This window comes from Chionomys nivalis, chromosome 8 (assembly GCF_950005125.1).
Source record: "Chionomys nivalis chromosome 8, mChiNiv1.1, whole genome shotgun sequence".
Taxonomy (NCBI): domain Eukaryota; kingdom Metazoa; phylum Chordata; class Mammalia; order Rodentia; family Cricetidae; genus Chionomys; species Chionomys nivalis.
The window spans coordinates 51,456,970-51,471,611 of NC_080093.1; the positions used below are offsets into that span (position 1 = coordinate 51,456,970).

Sequence of the window (14,642 nt, forward strand, 5' to 3'; positions counted from 1 at the left end):
TAAGGGAAGGGAGTACCCGTGTGTGGACTGAAAACATCTGAAGGCATGGAGAAGATCCTGGAACACCCAGTGCCTGAGGGGGCTCTTACGTGCTCAGAGTCACTGGACACTAGAGTCCTGAAATAGGCACTCTGGGCAACCAAGGCAAACCTTTCTCACAGACGACTCTGGTTGAGACATGTCAGAAGGAGAACATGCTGTTGTAGTGGCATCTAGAGAACACTAGTGTTACCCAGATGAAGGACAGCAGCCACAGATGTCCCACACTTCAAGCTCCACAATTGCTGTGCTGTCTTTGGTCTATGGAGAGTTTCTTTTCTTTCTTTTCTCTGTTATTCACTACCACCCCAGTTTCTATGAGAAATTCCACTAACATAGAAATGGCAGCTCACAGCTTGCTTCCTTTTCCTTTTCATCTGGCTTGCTACTTCCTACAATGGTAATCACACACCCCACAACACAGCCACATCCAAATACTCCTCTGGCACCCTTCTGAGCATAGTGAACCAGGCTGATGCACTTCAAAAACTGCTAAGCAAGTAGTAAAAAGATGGAAGCCTTGAAGCATAATGAACTCTGAGTCCGTCCTGTTCCTAGACTGGCTGGAGGTGGACATAAGCAGCCTGATTAACTAGCCAAGCTCTTGCAGGGCCTAAAACACCATTATACCATCACTGATGACTTGAAAATGTGTTCCTCAAAGATGGTGGTTCTGGAACATATGTTGAATAGTTTAACACTCAATTACCAAGTATTCAAATATACATATAGAGGTTGGCCCTGAATGTGGAGTGGATACAAACTGCTATGGACTCAAAGCATTTCTATTATTTACAGTGCAGCTGAAGCCTCAAGTCCCAGTTTCTATCAGTATTTAGAGCTTCAAAACTACTGAAGCATGCTTTGTGAGCAATGAAGACTGTAACCAGCACCTTATGGTAAAGCTCCCTTACTTACTTGCATTGTCTTTTTCCTGAGTGGTGTCTGCGTCAGTGTTAGAGCTGACAGACTGACTGTCTGAATTTTTGCTGCTGTCCCCTAACTTTTTAAGCCTATTTAAGCGTTTATCTGTTTCTCTGAGTCCGTATTTGCTATTGATAACAGGAGCAGGCGCAGGCAGTCCTACTCTGGATTTAAAAGCACCAGTTCCCCGTCTGAAAGAGAAAACAGCAAAGGTCAAATAAATGGAGCAGACTACTTAAAACAAGCTTGGCTGCTGAGGGTACTTGGCCACACCAGGTCAAAGGCTGAGATGAACGGCTGAGACCTCAACCACAAGACAACTACCAGCTCTAGAGTTCTCAGGGAGATCTAACATGCATCTACCACAAACACTTTAAATTTTTTTTTTTTAATTTTATTTTATGTGCATTAGTATTTCATCATGGGTTTCAGGTCCCCTTGAACTGGAGTTACAGACAGTTGTGAGCTGCCATGTGCATTCCTGGAAGAGTTGTCAGTGGTCTTAACTGTTGAACCATCACTCCAGCACGCCAAAACCACTTTTAAAACTATACTTACAATGAATGTCTCAATCATTCATTAGCTGCCTGTGGAACTGTATCCGTAGATATACTATGTAGCCAATTCTTCATTTATATTTCTTTTCAAGCAAAACTAAGATACCACACTACCATTTTACCCAGCACTTTAACTTTCTTGTACCATATGTGTCTCTGTGTAAGCCTGCAATGAACATGTTTTGAAAGCTCACATTTCCATAGAACATGCATGAGCGTTTTCAATGTTCTGTGGTAACTAATGTGTGTATGCACATGCAAGTGCTCACATATATGCTCACACAGATGCCTAGAGAGGCCAGAAGTGGCATCAGATCCTCTGGAGCTGGAGTTACTGAGGGTTGTGTTGCCTGACACAGGGGCTGGCACTGGAACTTGGGTCCTTTGGAAAGAGCAGTATGCACTCAGTTGGTCAGGTATCTCTTTATTTGCCTTTGACTAGAATCTGGTCATTCAAGCATTTTTTGATTTACTAATGTTATCAAGATCTTCAAAACCCTAAAATTAGATAGAAACTGTTTTTTTTTTTTTTTTTTTTTTTGAGACAAGATCTGTCTATGTAGGCCAGGCTGGCCTTTAAGGCACATGAGATCTGTTTGCCTCTGCCTTCTGGGTATTAGGATTAAAAGTGTGTGTCACCATGCTTAGCTCAGATAATTTTTTGGTAAAGATTTATTTTCTTTTTAATTATGTGCATGCATATGAATGCACACACCCTCGGAGGACAAAGGAGGAGGTAGTTCCCCTGGAGTAGCAGGAACAGTCCTACATGGGTGTTAGGAACTAAACTTGGGTCCTCTGAAGAGCAATACATGCTCTTGAATTTTGAGCCATCTCTCAAGCTTCTAGGAAGGTATTTTCCTAATCATTTTACATTGTTTTTAAACTTTATTTTGGAGTTTAACTTATTCTCTCCAGGAGGACAAGCAGCACTCACTTCCCGTGTACACTAAGATGCCATACACACTTGCTTGTTTTAGAACTCTGTTGGCTATTGTCTATTCCTAAGTAATACATCGTTTGATCATTCGCTTTATAAATAATAACCTTTACTATCTACCTAGCTTTTTTTTTTTTTATTAAAAAAACAGGGTCTCGGGGCTGGAGAGATGGCTCAGAGGTTAAGAGCATTGCCTGCTCTTCCAAAGGTCCTGAGTTCAATTCCCAGCAACCACATGGTAGCTCACAACCATTTGTAATGGGGTCTGGTGCCCTCTTCTGACCTGCAGGGATACACACAGACAGAATATTGTATACATAATAAATAAATATTTTTTCTTTTTTTTTGATTTTTCGAGACAGGGTTTCTCTGTAGCTTTGGTGCATAAATAAATATTTTTTTAAAAAATAGGGTCTCATATGCTCTATGAACCAAGAATGACCAGAACTTAAGATCTTCCTGCCTCACCTTCTGAGTGCTGGGATTACAGGCATGTGCCACCACACCAGCCTCTAATACAACTCTGGGATCTTTCCAGTGTTTCCTGTGCTCTACACAGCCCTGTATCAACTGGATTATATCCAATGCTCCCCTAACCTTTTTTTGACTGTTGTTTGGTGCTGGGGACTAGGTTTCTTTCATGTTTGTTTTTGAAAGAGAGCTTGCTATGTAACCTAGGCTTACCTTGGACTTTTTCTAATGCATCTGCCTCACTCTCCCAAGTACTGAGATTATAGGCATAAGCTACTATGCCTGGCTTCCCCTAATGTTCTTTAGATTTTTTTTGACTTGGTTGTCATCATATATACTATTCTATAACCTTTAAAATAGTTTTGGTCAATTCCAAATATAATGCCTCAAACAATTTATCATGAAAAGAACAGTATCTATACCTTAACAGCTAACATCATAATTCTTTTTACTCAGATTTTTGTTTTTGGAGACAGGGTTCCATTATGTAGCCTTGGCTATCCTGAACTCACTCTGTAGACCAGGCTGCCCTCAAACTCACAGAGATCCGCCTGCCTCTGCCTCCTGAGTGCTAGGACTAAGGGCATGTACCACCACTGCCTGACTTACTCAGATCTTATTTTGAGGGTCTATCATCAGATTTTATCTTCCAAAATTTCTCTAGTGATGTATGTACAACTTATGTAGAAACTTTAACTATACTCACCACTGTCTTTTTCCACACTTACTGTTCTCCTGAGCACTTCTGCATGGTGACCCACTAGTAACAGCTGCATCACATATGCTTCTGCTTCTCACACTGCAGGGTGCTGTGCTACAGAGCACACGTGCTAGCTCTACGCTCACATGATGTGGATGGTTGGGCAGGGACAGCACCATAACATCATGACAGTCATGAAGTCGAGGTGGGGAATATGATCCTTTACCTTTCACAAGTGTAGCATTCGCAGAACTCATTATTTTCTCCAAAAAACCCATCTCCATAGTAACAAGAAATTTCTTCTCCAGGTTCAATATCTCTCAGAGCCTTCACACATGCTGTATCTCGGCCAGTTGACACAAACTGAAATAGAAGTAACCTGTTAAGAGTCTCACACCCAAGGCAAACATAGAATCTCTGAGGTATTTGCTTTTCTTTTATGCTTACCTTACAGTTAGGTCTGCAATCTGAAAAATGTCCAAAAGAGAAAGTCAATTAACTGCTGATAAGATCTGAAACACGAAGTTACAGAATCTGAAAAGGCTTTCCAGACAACTTCACAATTTCCATCAATTTAAGTCTCAAGTTACACTGGGCATATTTAATAAATCTGAAGACAACGGCCATTCCAAACTCCCCTGAGTATGGCCAGGCCACGCTAGCCGTGGGCAGCCAGCCCACACAGCGTAGACGCCTCAAAAGGCAGCTTACCATGATTTATAAATGCAGCAGGACCGAGCCAGAGTTGAGCACAGTTTTTCCTTGTGGAATACATGACACTGAAGTCGTTTTCTCCATGTCTAAGTAGCATGTTCTCCTCAATTTCTGAAAGTTCGGCAATACAACCCACCAGTAATTCTATTTTGTCATTTCGTTTCCTATTTAAAATATGTGATAAAAATTACTAGTAATTATAATAAGGCTTCTTTTAATAAATTAAGCCTTCCCACTAAATAGCAGAAACTGATCAGCCCTGGCTCCACATACTCTGCTGACAGACACGGAGTGTACCTAAATATCCTCTCTTCCTCTCTGGAGCCCCATGGCCTGATTTCTTATCTGCCTTATCCCCATGAGAGAATGGAAATTCCTCCAGGCCAGGTACTGTGCCACTTGTGACTCTCAACACCCTGCAGTGCCTGGATCAGCATCTCACAGGAGGCAAAGCCCAACTACTCGCTGTACAGTATTACATATTTGCAAACGGGTCCCACAGTGGTGGGATATGAGGGCCCAGAACTTTGTCTTCATCTAGTAGTGTTTTCTGCAAGCACAAATTACAAGCTTAAGTTTCCTAGTGGCCACATCAAGGAAGAAGAGGTGAAATTCCTCTCAACGTACTTTAAGTCCACATATCCAATAGTATAACATATACTATTTTAGCAGGCAGTCACTATGGGAACTACAAATGAAAAAGAGAACACAATGTGAGCTCTGGAGAGACTACATTTCCAGGACTCTAGGAGGCCAGTGGCTACTTTACTGTAAAATGAGATCTCAAGCCTGCCATCTGCAATACATGAGCCACCAGAACTAGTCAGCATCTCAATCACAATCTAAGGCAGTGTACCTTCAAATACACCCCAGGGGCTTACTTGGGAATAATGTTCTTTTGTACATTCTATTTTTGGTTACCTAACCTCTCAAATTTTTGCTATTGAAATTCTAAAGAACTGTCAGAGCTGGATGGTGGTTGTGCACGCCTGTAATTCCTCTACCTTTGGAGGCAGAGGTAGGTGGATTGATGTTTGTGAGTTCAAGGTCTGCCTGGTCTACAGAGTGAGTTCCAGGACAGCCAGGACTACACAGAGAAAACAATCCTGTCTTGAAAAACCATTAAAAACAAAAACAAAACAAAACAAGGCCACCCCCCCTCAAAAAACCCACCAAGACCTTTCAGAGGAACTGCCTGTTTCTCCTAGGATATATGGTAAGGGTCAGAGGGACTCCCTGTTTCTTCTGGGACATAAGGTTAAGGGTCAGAGAGACTGCCTGTTTCTCCAGGACATAAAGTAAGGGTCACAGGAACTGCTTTCTTTTCCTGGGACATACTACCATAGTAAGGGAACAGGCATTATTAATAGGAAAGAAAGCTACACCTTCTCTCTCCTCTTTCTTTCTCCTCTATGGCTTGTAAGCCTCTTACTGAGGTTTGACTTTATTTAGAGGCAGAGTCTCATTGTATATCTTGGCTGGCTGGGAACTCATTGTTATGCAGACCAGACTGGCCTTGAACTCACAAGATATGTTTGTCTCTGTCTCCTGAGTGCTGGGATTAAAAATGGTCTTTACTATTTCTATTTAATCTGGTATGCATGCATGTTTTTAAGCAGGTTAACGTTTTCAAGTGTCTCTGCCTGTAAACTGACCTCAGGTTGCTAAGACTTCATCCCCAACCTTTCAGCCTGACCCTGGAAGCCAGGTAACTGACCCTGCATCCTCCACCTTTCAGCAGTCCAATATGGAGTAGTCATTTAGACTCAACACACTATGGCCTAGAGATGCAACCAGGTCACCCAGAGTTCTGAGTTTACTACCCCCTAAATCAACAGGTCAGAATACTGCACTGTCCCTCAAGGAAAGCACTGGCTCTGGCTGACCATGACTTCTTACATACTTCAAGGACAATGTCAGAAATCTTTAAACAGAAGTACACTGAGTTTTGACTAGTTTAATAATTACCACTCTTTTGTTGCAACTATCTTGGCTCCATTTTGTTCTGAAGAGTATCTATTACAAGGCAATATTTCAAATCCACTGTCAGTCGCAAACATCCGCAAGTAAATGAAGACCTAAAGCAGGGAAAATGTGATGACAATTATCTGTTCTGCTAGACTCTCTCAGAATTATAAAAGCATACCACTGACAACAATGTAAACTATCGGTTAAGAAAGACAAAATTAGTTTCAGTCTCAGCATTCACTCCTGCGAGCACCCAATGGCTCGGCTCTGCTCTCTACAAGCTCAGAATGGACTGCACTCCTAAATGAAGACTTTTTTTGGATCATCAGCCACGTCACCTTCCGCACTACAGTTCTTTACATTCAGTGCTTTGATGAAAACTAACTCAAGGAGCTGGGACTAGTCCAGTGGCAGAGCACTTGTCCAGCATGTGCAAGGCCCTGGGTTCAACCTGAGTCTCTGTAAACCACCACCATCAATCACTATTAGACTTAAATTCTCAGTGCTCATGAATAGTCAGGCTTCAGTTTACTTGTAAGCCTATGGGTTTTGTTTTGTTCGATTTGTTTTGAGATAGAGCCTCAACATTGTAGTCTAGCTGATCCAAATTCACTATGTAGTCCAGGCTGGACTCAAATTTGTGACAACCTTCCTGCCTCAACTACTAGTTTTTACTCATCTGGACATAGGTTAGCAGCATTAATACACTTAACTTACATGTTCCTTGAATAATTTCTCCTGCATTTTGTTTTTGTTGAGAAAATAATGCCGTGCCCATTCACCTGAAGTCAAACATTTGAAGGCTTTCTCTAAGTGTTCATCTTTCTTAAAGCGTTCAATTACTTCCTTTAGCTCTTCTTGCCTTCCCTTAATAGGCCGAAATCTGAAAGAAATCAAGATAGCAAGTTTAATTATCTATTAAAATTCTTTTTAAAAAATTTTAAAATTATGTGTATTATATGTTTGGCCTGCATGTATATATGTACACCACATGTATATCCACAAGAGAAGTCAGATCCCTAGAATGAAGGTACAGACAAAGTATGCTAGGAACTGAACCTGGGTCCTCTGCAAGAGTAACCAGTGCTTTCAACCATTGAGCCATCACCTCCAGCTCTCCATCACAATTCTTGAGCTATGTATCCAACTGAAGAGATCTCAAGGAAATGGTATCCTATAGTCAGCATGGTTATTACACCAAAGATTAAAGAAAAAAACAATAATCTTGATGGTTAAATCATCAATTACTACAATAATCACCTAAGATCTTCCTTTTTTCTTTTCCTCTGCATGCATGTAGTACACATGCATGTTTGCATGTGTAGATGCATATAAATGTGCATGTGAAGACCAGAGGTTGATATTGGGTACCTTCCTCCATCACTCTCCATTTTATGTATTCAAATAGGGTCTCTGGCTGAACTTAGAGATTGCGATTCAGCTAGTGAAGCTAGCCACTTGTCCCAGGGAATGCCCTGACTCCACCTCTTGAGTATTGGGATTAGAGGCAAACTGCCATATCTACCGGGCTTTTTATGAGGGTTCTGGGAATCAGACACCAGTCCTCAACTCATATGCCATATGTTTTATTCAATGAGCCATCTCTCCAAGGCCTAATTTCCTTTTTCTCTTTTCAAACAATATTTTGATATTTTTGTTTAGCTGCTAATTAACTGTGAAATGAGACGACTCAAAAGCTGCGTGTCTCCTACTTCCACTAGTCACACAAAATCAAAGACAATAGAACAATTTAAGTGGAGGTCAGAGCGCAGAAATTTTAGGTGGACTTACATGTCCCAATCACTCCTACTGGTGTAGGACTTCATCCAGAGAACAGGGAAGTTCCAAAAGCATAACTTGGTGATGAAAACTGTTAATGGCAGAATTTTTTTTTCTGTTTCCTCCAAATTTATTTTATAATTGGTGAATATAAATTAATAAACAAATTAATCAAGACATATGTTACAATTTAACAGAACCCAATAATCTAATGTCAGTATTTTCCAAGTTCATTTTTAAGTCTTTCCATCATGGGGTTTGTCGGGAAATTAAGCAACATATGAATGTTTCAGCTGGATGTCAATTGACTACTTATGACATAATTTCTTCTATGATGCAATTATGAAGAACCTTCAAGAAACTTTTCAATGTAAAAAAGTGTTAGTCAAATACTCAGCACATTATAAAAATATCATTTCAACAGTGGAGAGCACTGCTGCTCATCATTTTTAACTATGATATCACTGAGTCAAAGAACAAATCACCTTGAGAACACATGCAAAAAAAGGCAAAACAAAAATTTCTCTGCAAGTCAGTTTCATCTGATTACTTTTCTCAAATAGAGTTTTATGTTAAAAAACAATAAATAAACAAAGCTCCCAACAGAATTAGAGACTGCTGTTCAAATAAAGCCCAAGGAAAAAATATCAGTGACTCAAGAGAAAAAGTATTTGAACTATTATGCACTTATCAATCTTCAAGTGCTGACCTTAGAGTCTGAAAACAATGAGATAAGATCTCCAAGTTCAGCACACATCATAACATTCTTCAAAATAAGCTACCACAAAGCATTAACTTTTTCTCGAGACTGGATCTCATGTAACCCTAGCTGGCTGTGCTCTTGATCTCCCAATGGAGAGGAGGATGGCTTTGAATGCTAAGTTTTCTTGCCTCTACCTCTCAAGTGCTGGGATTATAGGTATACACTACCACAGATAGCATCCATTAACAAGATCTCATTAAGGCTTACTTGTTTTTCTTTCTTTGGTTTTTCTGAGACAGAGCTTGTCTGTATAGCCCAGGCTATTCTAGAACTCACATTATAGACCAGGCTGACCTCAAAACTCAGTGATCCACCTGCCTCTGCCTCCTGAGTGCTGGGATTAAAGGTGTGCACCATCACTGAGCAGCTTATATACTTCGGTTTTAATCGTTCTAGAGCTATCTGAGAATTCAAACTCACATGCACCTGAGATACGAGAGGAAATGTTTTACTGCTATTTGGGCAGTATATGTATTCTCATAGACTAATGAATTTGGGTCTTCGAAAGAATTCAGAACAATTTTCAGTTCTGAGTTGAGGTGGAGGGCCACCATTTAGACATTCTAAAGATATGCAGGATTGGGGAAGCACCACATCATTTCAAACTACTTATCTGTAGCCATCACAATGGATTAAAATTAGATTCGAACCATTCTTGCTGCAACCCTACATTACAAGGTAATAAGTGTATGAACAACAGATAAGCAGGGGACTATAGGTCAGTGGTAGATCTCCCACTTAAATGCACAAAGCCCAGTTCAATTTAGTACAGTCTAAAAAATCATCCAACATCAGCACAACAGCACAGATATGCCAAACAGAAATATTGGTCACGGCCTCATATTTCCAACAATACAAGTGACGAAATGTGGGAAACAGATAACACTGTGTTCAGTGATCAGAAAAGCAACATTCAATAATGCCAGTAAGCCATCCATGATGTGAAGTGGCAGAACTTCCGACAACAGGAAGAGATAGTTTCCTCCTGTGTCTAATGTAGAAGTGACCAATGGTGACTCTGTGTAGCATGGGGATGCGGGCCAGAGTAGAACATATGCCTAATGCCTAAGGTCCTCAGCATCACAGAAAAGGCTAAACTTATCCAAAAATACAGAAAAATATGCTACAGACCTGAAATGGAGACAGGTGCATGCACACACTTAATGAGAGTGAATGAGTTTGTGTTTGTGTATGCATGTGCTCATGTGTGTAAAGAGGATGACTTTCTCTTTCCATTATGTGAATCTTAGGAATAATTTAGGCTATAAGGCTTACAATTGCCTTACCTATCTTTCAAGCCATCTCACTTGCCTGAGGTAGGCAATTTTAATAGGACTGTGTGTCCTTTGCTTTCTGATTACATGTTCATTCCTATCTCAAATATCTTCCAAGCACCCTAGTTTTCATTGTTCACAATGTCAAACTACCTAGGAGCTAAAATCAACACAAAATAACTCTTTCTGTAATATTCTTGCTGGGGTCTGCCTCTCCTGAGAGGACCTCTGGTTTCTCATTTTCTGATTTGTATTGCCTCAAACAAAGTCATAAAATTATCCCTGGCTACCCACTAAACAAGAATCTTTGTATCAGTCAGGCATGGTGACTTTAATCCCAGCACTCCGGAGGCAGAGGAGGCAAATACCTGTGAGTTCCAGGAAGGCCAGGGCTACACAGAGAAACCCTGTCTGGAAAAAGAATGAATGATGGCGAGGAAAGGGAGGTGGTGGAGGATAGTATTTCAGTGGCCCTGCAGATACATACTAACATCACCTGACTAAACAGCTTAAGTCAAATCCTGCTATTGCAATACTGTGTGAGATAAAAATTATTCAATCACACAAAACTGTTAACAATTATTAAAAGCCAGAGCAAGAGTCACTGAGGACCTTAAAAGCAAGAGAATTCTTGTTATACTTGGGTTTTTTTGTTGTTGTTGTTATAAGGTTTTTTTATTATGTAGATATACTGTGTAGACCAGGCTGGCCTCAAACTCAGAGATGCCCCTGCCTCTGCCAATCAAGTGCCTCTCTAACTTTCCTAGAAGATACAATCTCACAGCAGACTTTCTGATCTGGCTCTTACAGTCTTTCCGCCCCTCTTCCACAGTGACCCTTGAGCCTCAGGTACAGGAGCTGTGTTTTAGATGCATTAGTCTACATTTTGATTGGTTGTGGTTTTCTGTAATGAACGCCGTCTGTTTCAAAGACAGGAACGACCCTTATCTGTGGCGTAAGGACACATATTTAGAATGTGGTTGGGGACGGTGCTGCTTTAGTAAAGTGGCAGTGGTGGGTTCTCCACTAAGATCCATGACTTCACCAGCCCTGGCCAGCTGGCTAGGTTCAGTCTGTCTACATAATAAGTTCCAGATCAGCCAGGGGCTACACAGTGAGCCCCCATATCTCAACACATTCATAATTATAATAATGTGCATTGCTAAAAAGCTCTCCCCAATGGGATTGGAGAGATGGGCCAGTACTTCAGACCCTTTGTTGCTCTTCCTGGAGTCGGAGTCTTTGTGTTTTTGTGATTTTCTGAGACAGGGTTTCTCTGTGTAGCTCTGACTGATCGGACTCTGTAGACCAGGCTGGCCTTGAACTCAGAGATCTGCCTGCCTCTGCCTCTAGAGTGATGGGATTAAAGGTGCCCACCAATGTTTGTTTTTAATTTGCTTAAATTACTAATTGCTAAGACTAGACTTTCTTCCCCCTTCTATTCTCTCTCTCTCTTTTAAGGAAGGCAGGGTGTTACCATGTAACCCTGACTAGCATGGAACTTGCTATGTAGACCAGGCTGGCCTCAAACTCACAGAGATCCTGGCTCTGCCTCCAAGCAAAATTATACTATTTAGAAGGTTTACTAAATGTTTTAAAAGTCCTATTTGGGGGGCTGGTGAGACAGCTCAGTGTTAAGAGCACTGGCTGTTCTTCCAGAGGACCAGGGTTCAATTCCCAGCACCTACATAGCAGCCTTTAACTGTTTGTAACTTCAGTTCCAGGCGATCCGACACCCTCAGGCAGACATACATACAGGTAAAACACCAATGCACATAAAACAAAAATAAATCATTAAAAAGACGTTCTATTTCAATGACATGGCCAATGGCTTAGCATTAAGGCACATTACTAAGGACAGAACCATGGGCTGGTGCCTTGCATCTGAAACATGAGCTACCTACCTTGCAGGGTTGCTGTGAGAAAAACCGTCAGCTTTTGAAATATGTCTTGAGCTCCTTGAAGGAAAAGCGCTATACAAATGCAAAACAAACAACAGTAAAGACCATTTGTACAATCTGTATTCATTGTCTCTAAACACTCACAGTAGCACAAATCTTTAAAACACCAATATTTACAATTTTATGAATCCACAAGGATGTTCCACATATAGCAATGCCAGGTTGTTAAAATCATTTCTCCCCTTTACCACTGATTCACAAAAAAAGTTTATATATATTCTAAGCATCAAATTCTAAAATGATATATATTATTTATAAATGCACATCCAGGAGAGGATATGCATAAGGAAAACACATGGCAGGATAATTATTACACAGCTATAATGATGGAAGGCTAAGACTTTACGTAACTTTAAGCTTGAAAAAAAAAAAAAAAAAAAAAAAAAAAAACAGAAAACCTTTCAAAGTAAAAATTCCAGACAATAATTCTTGCTTCACAAACATCTATTCTTTTACCTATACCTGCCCTTAACCACCTACCCCTAGGTGAGATAGGGTTTCTCTGTGTAGTCCCAGCTGTCTATGAACTTGCTCTGTAGACCAGGCTGGCCTTGAACTCACATGGCCTGGCTCTGCTGGGATTAAAGGTGTGTGCCACCACCGTCTAACCCCAACTCCCTTTTAATTTATGTGCATTGGTGTTTTGTCATGGATGTCAGGTACCATGGAACTGGAATTGCAGACAGTTGTGAGCTGCCATTTGGGTGTTGGGAATTGAGCTTGGGTCCTCTGGAAGGGCAGCCAGTGCTCTTAACCACTAACCCATCTCTCTTGCCCTTGTCTATTGCAACAAAGAAAATATAAGTTTCATAGTTGACAAGAAGCAACTCAAAAAATCTCAGGAAATGGAAATTTGTGTTTTATGTTTACTATGCTCTCATGATATAGCTCTGCTGGGACACTCAGACTGAAACATCAGCACTTGAGCCAAGCATGGGACCGCACGCCTTTAACACAGCACTCAGGAGGCCAAGGCAGAAGAACTGTAAATGTGAAGGCCAATCTTGGCTACACAGCAAGACCCTGCCTCAAAACCAAAAATCAATAAATGAAAAGTCAGAGCATAAACATTCAAAACAGAGCTGGCTTTGTAAATTCTCAAATCATAAAACTACCATTTCTTTAAAACACATTCCTGAAAGCACACTGAAAGATGAAGAGAGGAGGTAAATGGTAGGTAAGAATAGAGCTGAGATTATAGGCCAGTGGTAGTCTTGCTTAGAAGGTGTGAGGCCATCCCCAGAACCAGAAGCAAGCAGATGAAGAGAGACAAAGAGAGAAGAAACTGCATTCCTCAACAAGCTTAGGAGCTGCTCAAACTCCTGTGTGAGGAAGCTGTCAATGGTACCAGGACTCCTGAAGAGCCTGGGACCATGCTGTTGGGGGCAGAGCAGCCCTGTCTATTTCCCCACATTGGTTCAGCTGAGTGGACTTAAATGCTGCACTGAGAAACACTGACTTAGGGAAGAGAACACAGTTAACTCAGGAGTCCTCCTTAATAAATGTGACAATTCAGGCCGGGCGGTGGTGGCGCACGCCTTTAATCCCAGCACTCGGGAGGCAGAGGCAGGTGGATCTCTGTGAGTTCGAGACCAGCCTGGTCTACAAGAGCTAGTTCCAGGACAGGCTCCAAAACCACAGAGAAACCCCGTCTCGAAAAACCAAAAAAAAAAAAAAAAAAAAAAAAAAAAAAGTGACAATTCTGAGATTCTTTTATTCTCTCTCTCCACTTTTCTCACGACAGGTGAGTGCTCCAGTGAGTCCCACCCTTAGCCCTCTGGACTCTATTCGCTTTGTGACCACACGGTTTTAAGTGAGTCTCAGGAAACCTGGGTTAAGACTAAAATACTCTAAATACAGATCAGAAGCTTGTTAGAAATTCAGAATCCCAGTTTCCGTCTATGGGCTGAGAAGCACCAGTGGCTCAGAAAGAAATCACAACACTTCCTAGTGGGGAGCCAATAGCAGGTATACCCCTTCATCCTCTGGAACAGAGCCTGGGGTTCAGAATAGACATTCTTCCATAACCCACTAAAACTTTTGTTGTGCTTTTAACGGAATAACTTTCTGAAATGTTTCATATGCCCCTGCATCTCAACATACAAGAAGTTACCAACATGAGACAACTTAATAATCTACTTATTTAAAAAACACAAGAGAGCCAGGGATACAACTAGAGGGTGACTGAAATCCTATCAGGATCATTTTCCAGGATAATGAGACAAGCTCACTGAGTAGAAGAGGACCTGGACTCAAAGCAGTGTAAGTAAGGTCGTAGTTTGGCACAAGGGTGCAGTTTTGCATGTTTCATTTCCGTTCAGTGAATGACTCATGTGGCAGGAAACATGGAATTCCAAAGACACCTTTGTGCTGTCATTCTTTCTAGGCATACAACAGAGATGGTGAGAAAAAACTGTGTCCCGTTTTTACTTCTAGAAGGGACAAATCTCAAAGGGGAAAGGGTATGTAAGGCTTCCTTCTTGTTCCTATCTCCCCTGACAATTAGAGCTCACCTGACCTGGTTTTCCAATTCTTCCTGGATGGTCATGGAC

The 14,642-nt window shown here is 41.1% G+C and overlaps 1 protein-coding gene across 7 annotated transcripts in view; it reads right to left on the reverse strand.

The window, feature by feature from the left end:
• The window catches only part of Kmt5b (lysine methyltransferase 5B), a 47,572-nt gene that overhangs the window by 9,952 nt on the left and 22,978 nt on the right, over nucleotides 1-14,642 (reverse strand). For 6 of the 7 annotated variants that reach the window (XM_057777360.1, XM_057777356.1, XM_057777357.1 and 3 more), the window contains 7 exons: nucleotides 12,034-12,102; nucleotides 7,031-7,196; nucleotides 6,314-6,423; nucleotides 4,343-4,509; nucleotides 4,079-4,098; nucleotides 3,858-3,994; nucleotides 958-1,154 (listed from right to left, as the gene is read on the reverse strand). In XM_057777360.1, the coding sequence (XP_057633343.1) occupies nucleotides 958-1,154; nucleotides 3,858-3,994; nucleotides 4,079-4,098; nucleotides 4,343-4,509; nucleotides 6,314-6,423; nucleotides 7,031-7,196; nucleotides 12,034-12,102 (866 nt within the window). The remainder of the gene's footprint in view (nucleotides 1-957; nucleotides 1,155-3,857; nucleotides 3,995-4,078; nucleotides 4,099-4,342; nucleotides 4,510-6,313; nucleotides 6,424-7,030; nucleotides 7,197-12,033; nucleotides 12,103-14,642) is intronic. The other variant, XM_057777362.1, reaches the window with a different exon arrangement.